General features: G+C 42.7%; 3 protein-coding genes across 5 annotated transcripts; 2 read left to right on the top strand and 1 right to left on the bottom strand.

Moving 5' to 3' along the window:
- Positions 1 to 297: 297 nt before the first annotated feature.
- znf646 (zinc finger protein 646) lies at positions 298 to 12,536 on the bottom strand. 3 transcript variants are annotated; one of them, XM_062442101.1, is made up of 4 exons: positions 12,225 to 12,536; positions 7,899 to 10,681; positions 6,628 to 7,704; positions 298 to 3,955 (listed from the first exon to the last, which is right to left on the bottom strand). In XM_062442101.1, the coding sequence occupies exons 2-4, from the start codon at positions 10,493 to 10,495 to the stop codon at positions 3,064 to 3,066; spliced, it is 4,566 nt and encodes a 1,521-aa protein (XP_062298085.1). In that variant the 5' UTR covers positions 10,496 to 10,681; positions 12,225 to 12,536; the 3' UTR covers positions 298 to 3,063. The 3 variants fall into 3 exon arrangements, with proteins under 3 accessions (XP_062298085.1, XP_062298083.1, XP_062298084.1); XM_062442099.1 differs by lacking the exon at positions 12,225 to 12,536 and adding an exon at positions 11,902 to 12,033; XM_062442100.1 differs by lacking the exon at positions 12,225 to 12,536 and adding an exon at positions 11,397 to 11,541.
- znf668 (zinc finger protein 668) lies at positions 11,957 to 14,667 on the top strand. Its single transcript, XM_062442107.1, has 2 exons — positions 11,957 to 12,058; positions 12,634 to 14,667. The coding sequence occupies exon 2, from the start codon at positions 12,642 to 12,644 to the stop codon at positions 14,640 to 14,642; it is 2,001 nt and encodes a 666-aa protein (XP_062298091.1). The 5' UTR covers positions 11,957 to 12,058; positions 12,634 to 12,641; the 3' UTR covers positions 14,643 to 14,667.
- A 1,384-nt stretch (positions 14,668 to 16,051) lies between these two features.
- Positions 16,052 to 16,723, top strand: gjz1 (gap junction protein zeta 1). Its single transcript, XM_062442108.1, is given in 5 exon segments — positions 16,052 to 16,067; positions 16,070 to 16,246; positions 16,249 to 16,297; positions 16,299 to 16,478; positions 16,480 to 16,723. Coding segments are annotated over 5 exon segments (666 nt in total).
- The last annotated feature ends 225 nt before the right edge of the window (positions 16,724 to 16,948 follow it).

The raw sequence follows: 16,948 nt of genomic DNA, 5'->3' as shown, positions 1-16,948 counted from the left end.
GGTTTTAAATCCCTGGGTCTGTTTGTTTTGGAAACCTCTACAGATAATTTGGCTCGTGGTAAAAACCTCCTAAACGATGAATGCTGAAGGAATTCAAACTGGAAGAAGCTGACTGCAATGACAGTAATGTTCAACTCTAGGATTGCACGCTACTTTATGACGTCATCAAACTTCCATCAGAAAATTACATATTGTGCATTTAAAGGTTCATCTGACAGTAATATGAGAAACAAGAAAACAAACACATTGTATTTTCCAAGTCTTTTAATTGCAACTAGTTGTATTTTTTATAATTTGCTTATATTCTAAACTAAGTTCTAACAAAGAAGTAAAAATCTACGCTTCAGTGACAAAATAGTTATATAAATATGAATTAAATACTGAGCAGACATTTTTGAGCACTGAAAATCCAATAAATGGGAACATGTGGTATATGCTTTTTATTACACAATAGCTAATCTAGTAGTTTTCTCCTGCATAGGAAAATCTTTCCATAAATGTACAGAACCGATATTTCATCCTAATATTTACAGAGCTCTGAGATTAACACACGTCACAAATACCAGGCTGTGATTGTGATCAATGACAGAGGAGTGAACGTGTTAAGTGCCACAGGGGACGAGAATGTGAGCATTGTAAAACAAAATAGGTCAGTTTACAGTTTTAACTGTAATGTGCATGTGTTGTTTTACATGTAGGCTACCCATGGCATACGAAAATATGTTACAGTCTGATCATTTAAATCATTACAATTCATACAAACAAGGTTTTAAATAATGTAAGAAACATGGCAGATGTGAAGGTGTGCAGATGTCAAAGACTTGTGGTTTTTCAAGGCTACTGTCAGTATACTGAATCTGATGAAGACAAAACACATGAGATGGACTCAGTTCATGCACTGAAACAAGACTTTCAGCATATTGCTTAAATATTACGACCCACAAACTAGCTGAGGTGATATCGAGCGGCCGACTCATTGACTGTGAGCTGGAGATGATCGACCTACCAGCAAACAACAAACAGGTTGGCTGCTTTATTATAAATTTCCTGTCCTCCTTAGGCTACAAGTGTTTCTACTACACGTGCAAATATAACTCTGAAAACTGCAGAGAAACAATCATGTCATGGTGAATACTAGCATTTGCAAACTACAAAGTAAAACTCTTGAAAATGATGATTCATCCATTATCAGTCTATATGTCTTACAATTGAGTTTGTATAATTACAGTGTATTCTCTACAATTAAGCTGCATGAGGCATTTAAGTAGCAGTTGCTAGGTAGGCAGAGCTTTCCATGAGGTATTTAATACTTCTGACCAGTGCCAAACATACTCATACATGAAATGTGATGTATAAGGCATAAACAAAATCTAATTTTAGACTGTTTAAAAGCAAAGGCTGTGTGTTCACTTTTGCTAGATTTCTTACATGTGAAAAGAAACCGGTTACGGAACAACAGGCACAGACAACTTGGCTAAAAAAAACAAAAGACAAACAAAACCCAGAGAATCAATAATTGCACATTTTTCACAAAGTGGTTCATGTATTCAGACAGAAAAGGTGAAGGTGGTTCATCCTTATAGATCCATAAAGCTCTGGTATGTTTGTAGTAATACTTGTGCTTAGTAGAAATGAGGCCGCATATATGTTTGACTCATATACAGCATCTGTGAGGGGGGAAAATGCAGGGATATAGAAACAAAAAGGAACCAAGTTCACCTTACTGTCACAATACTTCTGTTTCCTCAAACAACATTTTAACTGACTGTGGATAAACAGATTCACAAATCAGAAGATACATCATTTAAAATAAAAAGAGGAAAACATGAAATAAACAATGTGTTTTACAGTAATACAAGTACAGTGAGAGGAGGTCTGTTCACATTTAACTGCTACAGTCGACTTACATTTCAGGCACTGGCACTTCATTACTTGATGCTTCTCTAAGGTTGGATTTACAGCGTATGGAGCTACAGCTAAAAGTTGGGATGAGTATGTCATGACCAAAAAAAAAAAAAATCAGGTTGAAATGGCACAATAGGGGGAAAAAATGCTATCTATGACCAGTTGAGAAACTGATGATGTACAATGTTTTACACATCAGGTACATTCCTTTTGAAGGTTTACCCTGAGTGCTGCCGATAACACACCGTCCTTGGCTCATTCATTCCTGCCTCTTTTTGTAACTGAGAGCTAATGAATTACAAATTGACTGATGAAGTTTTCCTTAAAGGCTACATGAGTTTTAGAAGACAGTTTTTTCTTTTTTTTTTCTTTCTTTTTTACAACATTCATAAAAAGTTTTTCTATTAAAATATGCACATAAAATAACAGGAATAAATTAATAAATACATCCATTTTTAGCATACAATGTCACTTAATGTGAATATTATTAGCAGTACGACTATTTACTTGATAATATGATTTTTAGTAAATCACTTTGCCACTGACCTTTGGACACACCCAGGAGGTATTTGACTTAATAATAACAGGCTTGTCCTATGTGAAATCTCAAAGGAAAAGTGACCAGTCCTTCAACACTGACGCCTAACAAAAGGATTCAGAGATAAATATAGTTTGTTTATTTTGTTTCCTAAGGAACTTACAGAGGCACTGAACACAATTATACGTAGCGAGAGGAGAAATTCACCGTTAGAACAGTACGGTCTTACAAAAAACATGTTATCAGTCTCAATGTTCTTAAACCTGGGCTGCACTTTACAGTTCATTTTGGTTGGTATGTCAGTGAGGAATAAGCGGCGATGTTTTTAATAACTCGCTCCGTGTTCTGGGATCCTGTGTGTTCATTGAAAACATTCAGGCTTTATTAAAAGCTGACCAATAAACCCTCTGGAGACTTTCCGCTGATGTCGCCATCTGTTGTGGAGGTAAGACTGGAAGCCAGTCATGAAATGTGCATCCCTTCAAAAAGGAGCTTCTGTCAGGACAAAGGAGCACTTTCTGAAAAAAAATACTGTTTTACAATTTTTGATAAAAGGAATAAATTAGTGATAGATAAGACGACCGCCTGTTCTCTTCTTTTGTAGACTCGGCAATCCCGCTTCACAGGAAAGACCCCATGTCTAAGTCCATGAAAGTATTAGCATCCATGCTGAAAGAGGAGTCGTAGGACTGGGTGTTCTGGTGCATCTTCTGATGGTGCCTCAGGTTGGACTTGCTGGAAAAGCTCTTGTCGCACAGCAGGCAGGCGAAGGGCTTCTCTTTGGTGTGGATTCTTCGGTGACATATGAGCTGGGTGGACACGCGGAACGCCTTCCCACACTCCAGGCACTGGTAGCGCTTGGGCTCTGTGTGAATGCGTCGGTGGTTCTTGAGGGCCATCAGGTTGGTGAACTCTTTCTGGCAGACGGAACAGAAGAAGGAGCCCGTCTTGTGGCTGTTCTTGTGGTTGAGGAGGGAGCCGGCATGGCGGTAAGTGCGGCCGCAGTGCTCGCAGACGTGGCTCTTCTCCTCTGCGCCGGCCGAGTCGTTATCCTGTGAATCAGCGATGCTTTCTGGAATGTGGGACAAAGGTGGCGGAACCTGCTTGGGAATCCTGTCGATCCCTATGGTCTGATTTATTCCTGAGTCCCAGCAGAAGTCGTTATCTGCAGTTTCATCCACGCTTTGTGGATAGGGGCCCTGAGCCCCGTGGTGCATGTCGTGGTGCTGCTGGTAGCTGGCTGCGCTGGGAAAGCTCTGCTGGCAGAAGCTGCACACCACAGAACGGTCCTTCGAGTGCACCTCCATGTGGCTCTGCAGGTGTGCGACCAGGCAGAAGGTCTTTCCACATTCTGGACAGCAGTGACGTCTCATCTGTGTGTGTATCTGCAGGGTGAGAGGATCAGGAAATGTCTGGAGACACAACGTACAGTGGTGGAGGTTTTCGGAGTGGGTCTTTTTATGGTTGAGGAGGGAGCCAGCGTGGCGGTAGGAGCGCCCACAAAGGTCACACCTGCAGCAGGGATATATTCATATTCAATCCCTCACAACAAACTGCTATAAGGATCATAGAAACCAACAATAAACTACTCATCAAACTGCAAATTACTGATTATATTCATCACTCTACAGTCAAAATAAACACCTGATCAAAACTGGATTTTTGAGTTGGATACTGATAATTATACTTGAAAAATCCAACAACGATCTATCAGCTTTTTAACATAACTAGATAATTTTAACAATTAAGAATACCTTAATAACTTTTTAAAGGTCTCATACAAAGATACGTCCTGAACGGGAGATTTTACAGTTAAATTATTAACTTGTCCATTGAACAAATTACGTAATGGTGACACTCAGGGTTTGTTTTTTTTCCACTAGCCTGGTCTGGGAAGTGGGTCAGATATCTACTTGCATAATCTTTACTCGCTCCTATACAAATTATTAGTGAATATTTAGAAATGATCAAATCAAATAACAGAGACTAAAAACGTTATATTTTAAGCTGTGAAAAATGACCTGCTCCACTGATTCCTCTGTTTGACAGAGCTCACATAATCCTGAGGGATGTTTGCTTTTGGTATCACACGACTAGCCTGCTCAGTTCCTCATTGCCCAACGGCACCTACCAATATCCTCCAACACATACAAGGGGAGGGGGGCTCTGCGCTGGAGAACTAGAATATAATTCATAATATGTCGATGGAAAAAAAGATTGAAATTTTTTTTTTTTTTAAACCACATGCCCAACGTGGCCTTTTACTTGCCCTGGCAATCAGGCCTGATTGTTGTACCATACTTTAGTAGATAGTACCTGGTACCTGGTACTTTTTTAGTACCTGCTCTGGTGAGGTTCCAAGCGAGCCGAGCCGATACTAAATGTGACGTCAACAGACTGCTGGCCACTGATTGGTCAGAAGAGTTGTCGCTGGAAGAGTCATGAGCCGTCCCACACATAGGCGCCAACTTTTGTTTTTGCCCGTGGGTGCTCGCGGTTCCCAACTGGGGGTCGCGACCCATAAATTGCATAATAACGTTTCATATAGTCCTATTTATTTTCCCTGTGCATATCGCATCAATATTTTACAATAAAATAACCTATTTAAATTTAAATCGAAAATGGAATTACACGGCAAACGCTTGACGCAACACAACCGATGGCACTTATGACCAAAACTATTTCCCGGGATGAAAACACGGTAAAGCAGTCAAGCTGAGCTTTGTAATATGACAAATCAATCTGTAGCCAGCCTAGTACATGTGTTGTAGTGTGGTAATATCACTTTGCTAAAAGATCTAGCCTACATTTTATCAAGGGTGGTGCTTTTATCCCTGCATTGAGTTTGGATAGGCTGCTAAAGGATGGGTGCGCACGCCATCTCCATTGGCACTTTTAATCTGACTCCCCTCCTCCAAATTTTCGACACTCAAAGGTTTCAGACATCATGAAAATATTTCTATTAACTGGTTTAGAGTTAGGCTAAAATAATGTCCAGGACAATAAAAGAAACGCTTATTTAATGCCTGAGCGAACAGAACGCACAGAGGCGAAACGTTGTTCGCTCTGAATAAAGGAGCGTAAAGTCAAACAAGTGCTTTCCATTTGAAACGTTTATTTACCTCTTATTGCAAGGCGAGTAGCCTAACTTTGGCACTGTCAACGTGAGTCCTAGGCATTGCATTTTTTTTAACTGAGTAGCTTAATTTATTTAGCTGAGTAACCATGAAGTTGTATCAGGAAATTCAACAGGTAAAACAACAGGCTGATACTGAACGCTGGTTGATTGCAATCAAACAAGTTAAACACAATCACATTGCCCAAGATAACTGATTCCATTCATAAACTAGGCTAAATCAGTTGATTTAGACAGGTCTTGCTACTGGTTGTAGCCTATAACAGATTTAAACATGAGTGCGTTTGAAACGCTTCACAAAAATAGCCTATCTTTAACAGATGAGATGACAATAAAATAAAATAAATCAAGAGTGAAAATCATTAGGCTACATTACATTATCATATCCTACATTTCATTGCATTCGTGAGACGCTTTATAACCAAAAATTATAAGTAATTAGAAGCTATATTATAAATATTTAAACATTTCTTTGATGGACATAAATTAAATATGCCTAAAATGAACCTCAGAATTCATCTCAAAACACAACATTACAAATATAATGCTTGTTTGTATGGATTGTGCTCCTTTATTAAGTAAATGACTACAGTTCTCTGCGCACCGTTATGCAAACATATTTTAAATAGAGCGCTATATATCCCAATCGGACGTCTATAATAAGTGTAAGTAGGAACAACGGTAGGAGTTACGGTGTTTTAACAGAGAAACCGCTAGTCTCGTCCGAAGTACGTGTTTGATTAAAAAAAAATGTCAGCTGGATCCCGTGGGTGCTCATGAATTCCCGTGGGTGCCCGGGTCCCGGAGCACCCACGGTTTCTGCGCCTATGGTCCCACACAAGAATCAAACCCGGCATTTTTAAATACCGGCAACAGCGTTACAGCCATTCGGCTCAATTTTCTTGCTTTGTGTGTGACAAAAAGAGACAAATCCAACTACATTAAAAATAAAAGTCTGGACAGCTTTGTTAAAGAAACAGAAAATAAATAAAAAACAGCCTAATTATGACTCAAAGATGATACAGTTCACAATAAGACAGTGACTCACATGAAGCACTTGTCTCCCTTCTCTGACTGCAAGACTCCAGCTCTCATGGAGTTCTCCTGACCTCTCCGACAGCGATGTCTCTTCAGGCCAGACCTGCCCTGGAAGCTCTTTCCACATGACGGACAGCTGAAGTGACTCGTCGCCCGGTTGTGGACCTTCTGGTGGTTGTGTAGGATGCTGGCGAGGCGAAAGGCCTTCCCACACGTGAGACACACGTACTTCTTCTTCTGCGTGTGGATACGAGTGTGATTGCGTAGAGCCATGGGGTTCGAGAAGGGCTTGGAGCAGACGGTGCAACTGAAGTGTCCGGTCTTGTGGGTATTTTTGTGGTTCAGGAGGCTGCCTGCATGGCGGTAGCTGCGATTACATATGTTGCACCTGAAAGGGCGCTCTTCTTTATTTGGAGACATGTTTGTATGTGCGTCACTGCTGCCTGAAGGTCTATCACAAGTATGGGCTGCCAGTTGGTCAACAGACGGAAAGGCCTGCTTACATTGCTTACACTTAAAGGCTCTAGACCTAAAGCCTCTCCTGCCTGCTATCCCGTCCTTTCTGAGGTCGGTACAGACATGGGCTAACAGCTGCTTCTTTCCCCTAAATCCTTTCCCACATTTTTGGCAAGAGTGCTTTTTATATGCAAAGTGGGTGCGCAAGTGGTTCTTCAATGCCAGTTGATTGGAATAAGTGTTGTTACAAACAGAGCAGTAATATTCACCTGTTTTATGAGAGTTTTTGTGGTTGACCAGACTGCCTGCGTGGCGGTACGTACGCCCACACTGGTCACAAGCGAAAGGTCGTTGGTCATCTGTGTTCTCTGATTTGACTGAAGTCTCAGATTTTGTTTGCGCCTCCTCTACAGGCAATTGCCTACAGCGCCGGGGTGAGGTAAAAGCCTGACTGGGATTATCAGTGGAGGACTGCATTCCTTCATCTGACCTGTTCCCATTCATCTGCATGAGGGCCTGGATCTGGTTGTTGAGTTCCTGGATTTTTGCTTGGTTCTCTTTGTGCCTTCTCAGGTGGTTCAATAGCTGCTTCTGAATTTTGAAGGCTTTCCCACACTCATGGCAAGTATGTCTGGGGGAGGAGACGAGGCATGTGGTCAATTTTGAGTATGCAAAACAAGGACTACACAGAGCCAACATAACAAAACACATCTGCAACACAAAAAAAGCTTTTTTGTTTCATAATAACAGCAAATCATTTCCAACAAGCTAGACAACTGGCCACACAAAATACTTTTAGTTTCATGCACTCTTGTTAGAACTAACCTCTTAATATCAAAGTGGGACCTCTGATGGTTTTTAAGGGCCAACAGGTTGTAGAAGCGTTTCTGGCAGACGAGGCATCTGAATACACCCGTTTTGTGGGATTTTTTGTGGTTAAGGAGGGAGCCAGCGTGTCTGTATGATCGCCCACACTGATCACACTTGTACTGACGATCTTCGGTATCCACAGTGTCTCTGACTTGACTCGTGTCTTCATGCTGGGCAACGTCATTTACTTTTATTTCCATTTTACAGTTTGTTATCTCCTCTTTCCTCCCAGCTGTGCAGCCGTGGTTTACAAGGTGATGGTAGCTGGTGCAAAAGATGCCACAGCTGCCACAGATGATACTCTGTGCTTCCTCCTTGCTTCCAGAGCCGGTGCTGTCGTTCATATGTAAATGACTATCGTTCTCTACCTGCTCCAAGTTGTGTAGAAGCTGATGAGTAATCAAGTCCTGCTTATTGGCAAAACTTTCCCCACATGTACTACAGATAATCATCTCCCCCGGCTCATCGTCTTTCACCTCTTCATGGGAGGACATGGAAGAAGGCCCTGAGCTTGCAGGAGTGCCGTGGGACTGTGTGTGTCCTCGGAGATGGCTCCTGAGAGCCCTCATGCTGGTGTAGCTGTTTCCACATATAGAGCACTGATAAAGATCACCATCATCATCCTCCTCCTCAGCATTATCAGCTTCTCCGCCACCGTTCAGCTGATCACTGCTAATATTTTCATGAAAACTCTGTTCAAAGAAACTTTGGTCATGGCTACCGTTCAGACCATGAAACTCTACATTACTCGCTGGATTTCCAATGGCACAGTGGCCATTGCTGTCCTGGAAGTTAATACTACTATCATAGTCACTGCTGGTAGTGTCATGCTGCTGCTGTAGCAGTGGACAACTGTGAGACTTAATACCTGCAATATCTGCAAATGTCTCACCACAGTCTGCACACATGTGCCTCTGCATCAGGTGTTCGTTGTGAGGTAGATGCACAGTCATGTCTTGGGAAAAGTCCTGATTAAACTGCTCATGATACAACGCTCCATTGCTGTGGTCAACACCATTCTCCTGATCGATACCAAGTGCAAGGTGAGTGCCGTCCTCTTCCTCCTCCTCCTCCACTTGGGAGGAGAAGCAGGCCTGCTGGTTATCCAGAGTCAGAGGCTCTGAGGAGAGCCAGTCTCCCTCAGTTGTGAGGCTGAAAGATGACGACGGAGCTTTGTGGAGGCGGAGATGACTTTTGAGGGCCGCCAGATGAGGATAACTCTTTCTGCAGATTGAACACTGGTAAATCCCGACCTGATGTGACCTTTTGTGGTTGATGAGGCTTCCAGAGTGGCGGTAGCTTTTACCGCAGATCTGACACTTGAAGGGACGCTCATCAGAATCTACAGTTGTAGTCTCTTCAGTTATGTTTGCATCGTCAGTGCTTTGTGTATGCATCAGATTGGGATTGAGGATGTTCATGTCTATGAGTGGAGGTTCTCCCTGAGTGCTGTTGGAAGATGGTGTCTGATTATTGGAGCAGTCTGAGTACACATGACCGTTACTTCTTATCTGCTCCTGTGGCTGATCGAACCCTCCATGATTATCTACTGATGACACGGAAGGAACATTATTTATAGGAGATGCATAAAAATTAGACTCAGGCGAAGCAATGCTATTGTCGTATGAAATATTATGGTTCTCCGACAAGCTGTCTTGAAGCCCAAATGGCACAGATGAGGAGTTGTGCATTTGGATGTGTTCCTGAAACTCTTCATCATTAGGGAATAGTACCTGACACAAATGGCAAAAATTTACTGGAGCATCCTGGCTCTGAGGTGAAAACTGGTCCAGTGATGGGGCTGTGTATGACCCACCCACTGAATTGGGATCTGCCCCGCTTCTTGCCTTGTGAGTTCTCTGGTGGCTGTAAAGGGCAGCCATGTTATTGAACAGTTTGAAACACACTGTGCACTCAAACATCCCAACTTGGTGAGTCTTTTTATGATTGGTCAGACTTCGATGGTGTATGTATGATTTGTCACACAAATCACATCTGAAAGGTCGATTTGCAGCATCTTCAGAGGTCTCAGATTGTGCCTCAGCTAGGCCGTCCTCTGTCGGAATCCCAACACTGGTCGACTCGTCGTTCAGGTGATGCGGGTCATTATTTTCAATATCATGTCTATTTTCGTCTGTGTCATACTCCATATCTACTTTCCTGTAAGACTGCTCCTTTACTCGCCTTGTGAGATGAACCCTCTCATGTGTAGCAAGTTGTGTTGCCAGACGAAAAGCCTTCCCACATTCTGCACAGGAATACTTTTTCTGCGAGGTGTGACTCCGTAGATGACTCTTCAGGGCCAAAGCATTAGAGTTTTCTTTACCACAAATGTCACACTCAAAGGATCCCACATCGTGTGTCTTTTTGTGGTTAGCTAAGCTACCGGCATGCCTGTAACCACGTCCACATTCATCACATTTAAACTTGCGTTCTTCCTCTTGTTCAAGGTGGGAATCCATGTGTTCAAGCAGACTGGGCATATTTGGACATACCAAGCCACACTCTTTGCAAGGAAACCCTGTTGTCCTGCCAGGGTCTTGCACAGCCATGACAATATAATGACTGAAATAAATGCACCAGACACAGAGTGTATGAATATGCAGGAGGGAAATGCATTAGATGCCTTTCTTGTCCTTAACAAAAAAAAGTCCAAGGAGCAATCAGGGAGGGGACACCAGAAGATGGTGATGATTGAATCTGCTGGACTTGCATTTAGGGGAGGCAGGAGAATCAAGCTGTTGGGGACAAAAGAGACATAAGTTTGAGATGCAAGGAATACATTAATAACACATTAATAACTCATGTAACTTATTCTCAAGTGCTCTATATTCAATCTGTTTTATACAATACTTAAGTTACAACAACAAAAGTGAAATATTTAAATATTATTAAATGAAAATGTATAAATACTGTGTCTTCATACAATAACTCCTCAATACAAACTGACAACCAATACAACCCACTCGTGTCACATCTGTACAGTGAACATCTCATAATGTGGATTAAATAAAAACTATACTATACTATATTTACATCTCTTAGTACACTTATCATTAAAACAAGCCACGCAGTTTTAATGTGAATGCGTGTTTAGCATCGTGTAAGCAGCATTATGGACAGGCTACATCTCTGCATGAGCAGGCTAACTGGGACTAGCTGTGTCAATAAACCGGGACACCAACGCCTCTCTCTGCACATTTATCGTCCCAACAAATGCCCCAAAATCTCAGACTTTATAAAAATGATTCATATTGAAGGCGCTTACCCTCGTCTTACTGAAACAACGACGAGCGACCAAATGAGTCATAGCTGAATTTGTACAACAGGAGCAATGAGCTAACGTTAGCGCCCTACCTGCTAGCTAAACAAACATTGCACCAAAAAAGCCAAGAAGTCGTTTTTTTCTAAACTGCGGAATCACAGCGGCAACAAATGCGTCAAATTAAATACCTGCAACAGTACTCGTTCAATGCACGTCCCCTGAAGATATATATTCATTCATTATTTTAAAAACATCATTTTTTATCTAAAAGGCAACCCCCTCTTTTAAACAATTGTCTTTTTTCTTCCATCCATATTTCCACATTGCTCTTGTTGCTAGGGAACAGGAAATGTGCAGCAGCGAAACTCTTCCCCGTCTGAAGTCGCGAAAAGTTGACACAAAACGACACCTAACTCCGAGTTAAAATTATCATACGGGGGAAAAAATCCAACACAATTAAAAGTTCAGATATTAATTTCAGTATACTGCGCTTGGTTTTAGCATACATATCTGGAATACTGACTGATTGAGGCTAACTTTCTTTGTACAGTAATAATTTTAGCTTCAGCTTGGCAAGCCTGTATTGTCATAAAACGTATTAACTCCATTTAGGGATTCAGCAGGTGTTCCTAGTAAATAGCACTCGTTTCTATATAAATGTTTTTACATAATACGTATTAAAATGTTGCTCACTTGGCTTGCCGGGAGCTGTCGTCATCATGATCCTAAAGCCGTCCTCCTCAATTCTGCTGCCAGTCAATACGGATCATCGTGTCTCCACATGAAATGCTGTCGACTACCGAGGCGCTTCTCCGGGGATTGTCAAACAGCTATTAATGTCCTGATTGAGGTAAGAAAAACCCCAATTGACTCTAAAAATATAGACACGGTGTATAGACACAACTGATGATGCCACTATCGAGCGAGTTGGTGCCGCTGGTCCTAAAGCCAGCCATTTTGAGTTTGTGCAAAAAAAACAAATTAGCAAGCGAGCTAACGAGGATTAATACGTACACTTTGTCACGGGTTGTTAACGCCGTCACACCGACTCATGATCGATCGACCCGTGAGTCCGACCGGACACATATCAGTCATTCACACACAGAGTGATCTCATGTCATTGCATCGCCAACTTCCTCTGGCATCAAAGCGGTTAGCTTATTGTCCCTGAGGTCCTAATGCCAGCCATTTTGTGACTAAATGCACACCCACATATTTCTTTTATTATGTTATTACACAGATTTTTCCTGGTGCAGCATCAGTCAGTGTCACTGATTATTAGCTTTGGTAACTCAAATGTGACAGGCCTTTGTTTTTCAATGGAACAAACTCATCTCACAGTCTCCTAGTGCTATTAATAATCAGTTTATTTACAGAATTATTGCACTGAAGTTTTTTTTCTTCCTTTATATTATCCCTTTGCAGATATAAAGATGACATCTCCCCAGCCTGGCAGCCCACCTCTTGCAGAGCAGTACACGCCTCCTGTACAGGATGAGGAGAGCCAACAAGAGGATGAGGGGGTGAGAGATCAGCCTGCTAAAAAAAGAGGCAGAGGTCGGCCTCCAAAAGCCAAACTGTCATTCAAATGCTCTTCGTGCACGGAGGCTTTCCGAAGTCTTTCAGCACTGCGGAGTCACAAGCTTTCAGCACATCCAAAAGACCGTCAGCAGCAACACTCATGTTCTCAGTGTACTAAAACGTTCTCCAGCAAGGCTCAACTCTCCAAACATGAGCGCACGCACTCAGCCCAGCGCCCCTTTCAGTGTCCCGACTGTCACAAAGCTTACAAGACGCCAACAGAGCTACGCAACCATAGCCGCTCTCACACTGGGGAGAAACCTTTTGTGTGCACAGAGTGTGGCAAGGCCTTCATGCAGGCTATATGCTTGAGGATCCATATGACGCAGCACAGCGGAGAGCGTCCGTACTCTTGTCGTCAGTGCTCCAAGAGCTACCCCACGCTGTCTAAACTGAAGGTGCACATGCGCTCTCACACTGGAGAAAAGCCGTACTTCTGTGCTGAGTGTGGTAAGAGTTTTGCTGACCCTTCTGTGTTCAGAAAACACAGAAGGAACCACCAGGGCCATCGGCCGTACGCCTGCGATGAATGCGGGAAAACGTACACGGAGCTAAAGGACCTGAAAAACCACGAGCGCTCCCACACCGGAGAGAAACCGTACTTGTGCTCGGACTGCGGCAAGGCCTTCTCCCGCTCTTCTTCTCTGGCCTGCCATCAGCGCATTCACTCGCAGAATAAACCCTACCAGTGCGAGCAGTGCGGTAAAGGCTTCACCCAGCTGTCCTCCTACCAGTCTCATCTCCGCACTCACTCCGGTGAGAAGCCGTTCCTCTGTCCGCAGTGTGGCAAGATGTTTTCTGATCCTTCCAGTTTCCGTCGCCACCAGCGAGCCCACCTGGGTTTCAAGCCCTACCCTTGCGATAAGTGCTCCAAGAGGTTCAGGCAGCCTGCCGATCTGGCCGTGCACGAGCGCGTTCACTCTGGAGAGCGGCCTTACAAATGTCAGAGCTGCGACAAGGCTTTCGTAGCATCCTGGGATCTGCGGCGCCACATGCTTGTCCACACGGGTCTTCGGCCCTTTTCGTGCACCGAGTGCGACAAATCGTTCGCAGAGCGCTCCAGCCTCAACAAGCACCGGCGCGTGCACTCTGGAGAGCGGCCGTTCAAATGCGAGGAGTGTTTGAAGTCGTTCGTTGTATCGTCGAGTCTGCGCAAACACGAGAGAACTCACCTGGCTGAACAATCTGAGCAGCAACAACAACAACAACAACAACAACAACAACAACAACAACAACAACAACAGGAGACAGAGGCCGGGTCAGCCTCAGGCTTTACTGGCCACACAACTCTCCCTCAGTTCTCCTGTACTCAATGCGATGCTACATTTGGAACCTGGGATGAAGTTCAGGCCCATGAAAATCTTCACTCCATTGACTCCACTTCTCCAACTGTTACAAAAACCGTGCCCCTGGGCTCGCATGTATGTGAAACCTGCCAGGCAGAGTTTGCACAGCTGGCAGAGTTACAGGAGCACGAGAAGCAGCATCCCAAGCCGAGGCCCCACGTCTGCAACAGCTGCGGTAAAGGCTTCCTCAACAAATCTGGACTGCGTAAACACCAGAAGATCCACTCCACCAGCAAACCTCACAGCTGCCCCCACTGCGGCAAAGCTTTTCTGTTTGCTGCCTATCTTCGCAAGCACTTACGGACTCATGCAGACGCTGCCCCGGCCCCTCCACTCACTGACATGAACATCATTCATACCGACCCGCTCCCATCTCCTCAACCCCCCAGTGAGGTTACCCCCACCACTGTTGAACCCAGCAGCATATCCCTGACGGTTCCAGTAACTGTACCTGTGACTGCTTTTCAGACTCTGCCGGAGTACTTGGTCAAGGAAGAAGGACTTTAAGCTTTGGTTTTCACTGCTGTGGGATTTTTATCTTGCAGATATTTACCCAGTGGCCTTAAATCTTTTCAGATAATGGGTCTGATTTTGACAAAAAAAAGTGTTATTTTTCAAAGTAACTCCCTTAAAAAAGAATTAAAAATGGAGCTCCCTTCATGTTGTTAGAGCTTTGTCATTGTTTTTTATTGCCATGATATTTGAAAGATATTACTATATGATATTGCTGTTTTAAAATATCTACTGTGCTATAAGTCACATACTATGAAATTGTCTTATTTGTTGTAATCTCTTCATAAATATGTGGTGTTGCAAACATATATGCTGATCAGTGTAAAATCTCACTTAAAAATGTTGTGATGTCAGGTAAATGTTTTGTAATGCATTTTAATTACAGCTTAAATCTTAAATCCTCTGCATTCATTCAATTTACATTTCATTAGAAAAAAATACAATTTGTCACTGTATTACTGTAAAATTACTAGTTATAACTGTCATCTAATGATTAAAAAAAATGAGTTAAAAACCATTCAGTGGCATTCCAAAATAAGAGAAATTAAATTGTTTTATATAAACAAAACATGTTTGTTTGTTTCTTCATGGTCAAGACCAGCTTGTGTTCATGTTGAACCAATTCCAATGTTGGTGCAGTTTTTCCAAAGCATGAAGATCTTAAATGTTGGAGGGAGAGATGCAAAAAGCAAACTGAGGTCAAGTCAGCACATCACTCTCCATCATGTTAGGAAACGCATCTGGTGATGACAGTGACATTTCTCGAACCCACAGAGGAGTGAACGCAGAGCGAGGGTTATAGTATTCCATTAGTAGGCTGCTATTTAAAGGTAAGCTCTCTTATCTGCTATGCTTCATTGCCATTAATGACAGTTTTACCTTGAAGTACGGCACGTACCGCTTACATCCAGATGTGCAAACAGAGCCGTGTGTATATTTTGTGTGACATTTGAAAATGCTTAAATGAACAGTTTTCATGCTTCATGCTTAATTGCTTCCTAAAATGGAGTTGTGAGCTGCTGGAGCTTTGTTGGTTATACAAATGAGAACACATGCAGTGGTAAAGCTTTCTTTTGTGTGTTTGCATTGCAACCTATAGGTGCATTACATTTAAAGATGGACATGTTTTACTGTGTTGTACACATAAAGACACAAAGGGATAGACTTCTGAGCCAAATATCTAAAAATCAAGTATTTTTTTAATACTCTGATCCTGAAGAAACAACATGTGACTGTAACTTAATTTCTTAGGGTTGAAATGACAAACATATACCTGAAACCTGAAATTATATTTTTTGCATCCATTAATTTCTTATGATAAATAAACAGAATTAAAAGTGAAATAATCTCTCATACATATAACTTCCCCACTGTTAGCTACCCAACAAAAGCCAGGAGTGACAATGGCAGCCATAATAACAGTCTCATCCCCATCCAGTGGATGGCAGTGGATGCCACCACCACCTACAAGTGCCTCTCCCTGTAGTTAGGCTTCCTGCGTGTCTGCCTGGTGATGCCATTTACCAAAGTGGAAATGGACTTTTCCTGCAATGGCACCAGGAACAGCACCTGCACCCCAGCCTTTTTTAACAAATATTTCCACAGCCTATGATGGTGGCCTGGAACTTTATCTATGTCCTGCTTACCCTCCCTCACCTGTTCCCTGGCCCTGAAGGGGAGCTTCCAGAGGGAGATTGATGGCGAGCTGGAGGCTCAGGCTGTGTGCATAGACACCAGGTGCAAGACAGTCATAGATCTCCACAGAGATAGAGTCACTGTGGGCTTCTACCTGCTGAGCATCACTCTGCGTATTCTTGTTGAAGCCTGGTTTGTATGTTCTGCTACCTCGGAACCTGTCCGCATTTGATAATGGTCTATATAAATGCTCAACAGACATCTGCTCTGAGTTACATATTTGCGTTGTCAGGGCCGCACCAGAGAAAGGCATGTCTAATTATGCTCTGGCTTCCATCTCTTGCATGATTATTGTTTGTTCAGTCTCATTTTGCTCACTACATTTGCAACTTTTAAACACTGACACTTTTCTTATCTGCAATATTCCAATGTGGTCTTAATGGATATGAACATATTTTGATGGTGTAATGTTAAACAGAATTATATCAACTGTTGTGTTGTTAGGTTCACATATGTTGTTGTGAGATGTATTTTGCTGACATAGTAGAATCTAGGTGTTAGCTGCATGATGGTGTTTCAGAGTCAGGTTTTCTTGCATGTTTTGGTCAGTGCAAAAACACAAACTGCCACATGGATAGTGTGAAATACACACCCATGTACACTGC

The sequence above is a fragment of the Scomber scombrus genome, chromosome 21 (assembly GCF_963691925.1).
Source record: "Scomber scombrus chromosome 21, fScoSco1.1, whole genome shotgun sequence".
Taxonomy (NCBI): domain Eukaryota; kingdom Metazoa; phylum Chordata; class Actinopteri; order Scombriformes; family Scombridae; genus Scomber; species Scomber scombrus.
This window is presented reverse-complemented; position numbering and strand designations above follow the sequence as displayed.

Excerpts from the sequence above, each read along its gene's own strand:
- znf646 (XM_062442101.1), bottom strand. The coding sequence starts at position 10,495 with ATGGCTGTGCAAGACCCTGGCAGGACAACAGGGTTTCCTTGCAAAGAG. Across the intron at positions 7,705-7,898 it reads TCCCACTTTGATATTAAGAG|ACATACTTGCCATGAGTGTG; the intron begins GTTAGTTCTAAC and ends CTCCTCCCCCAG. Across the intron at positions 3,956-6,627 it reads AAGGGAGACAAGTGCTTCAT|GTGTGACCTTTGTGGGCGCT; the intron begins GTGAGTCACTGT and ends TCCCTGCTGCAG.
- znf668 (XM_062442107.1), top strand. The coding sequence starts at position 12,642 with ATGACATCTCCCCAGCCTGGCAGCCCACCTCTTGCAGAGCAGTACACG.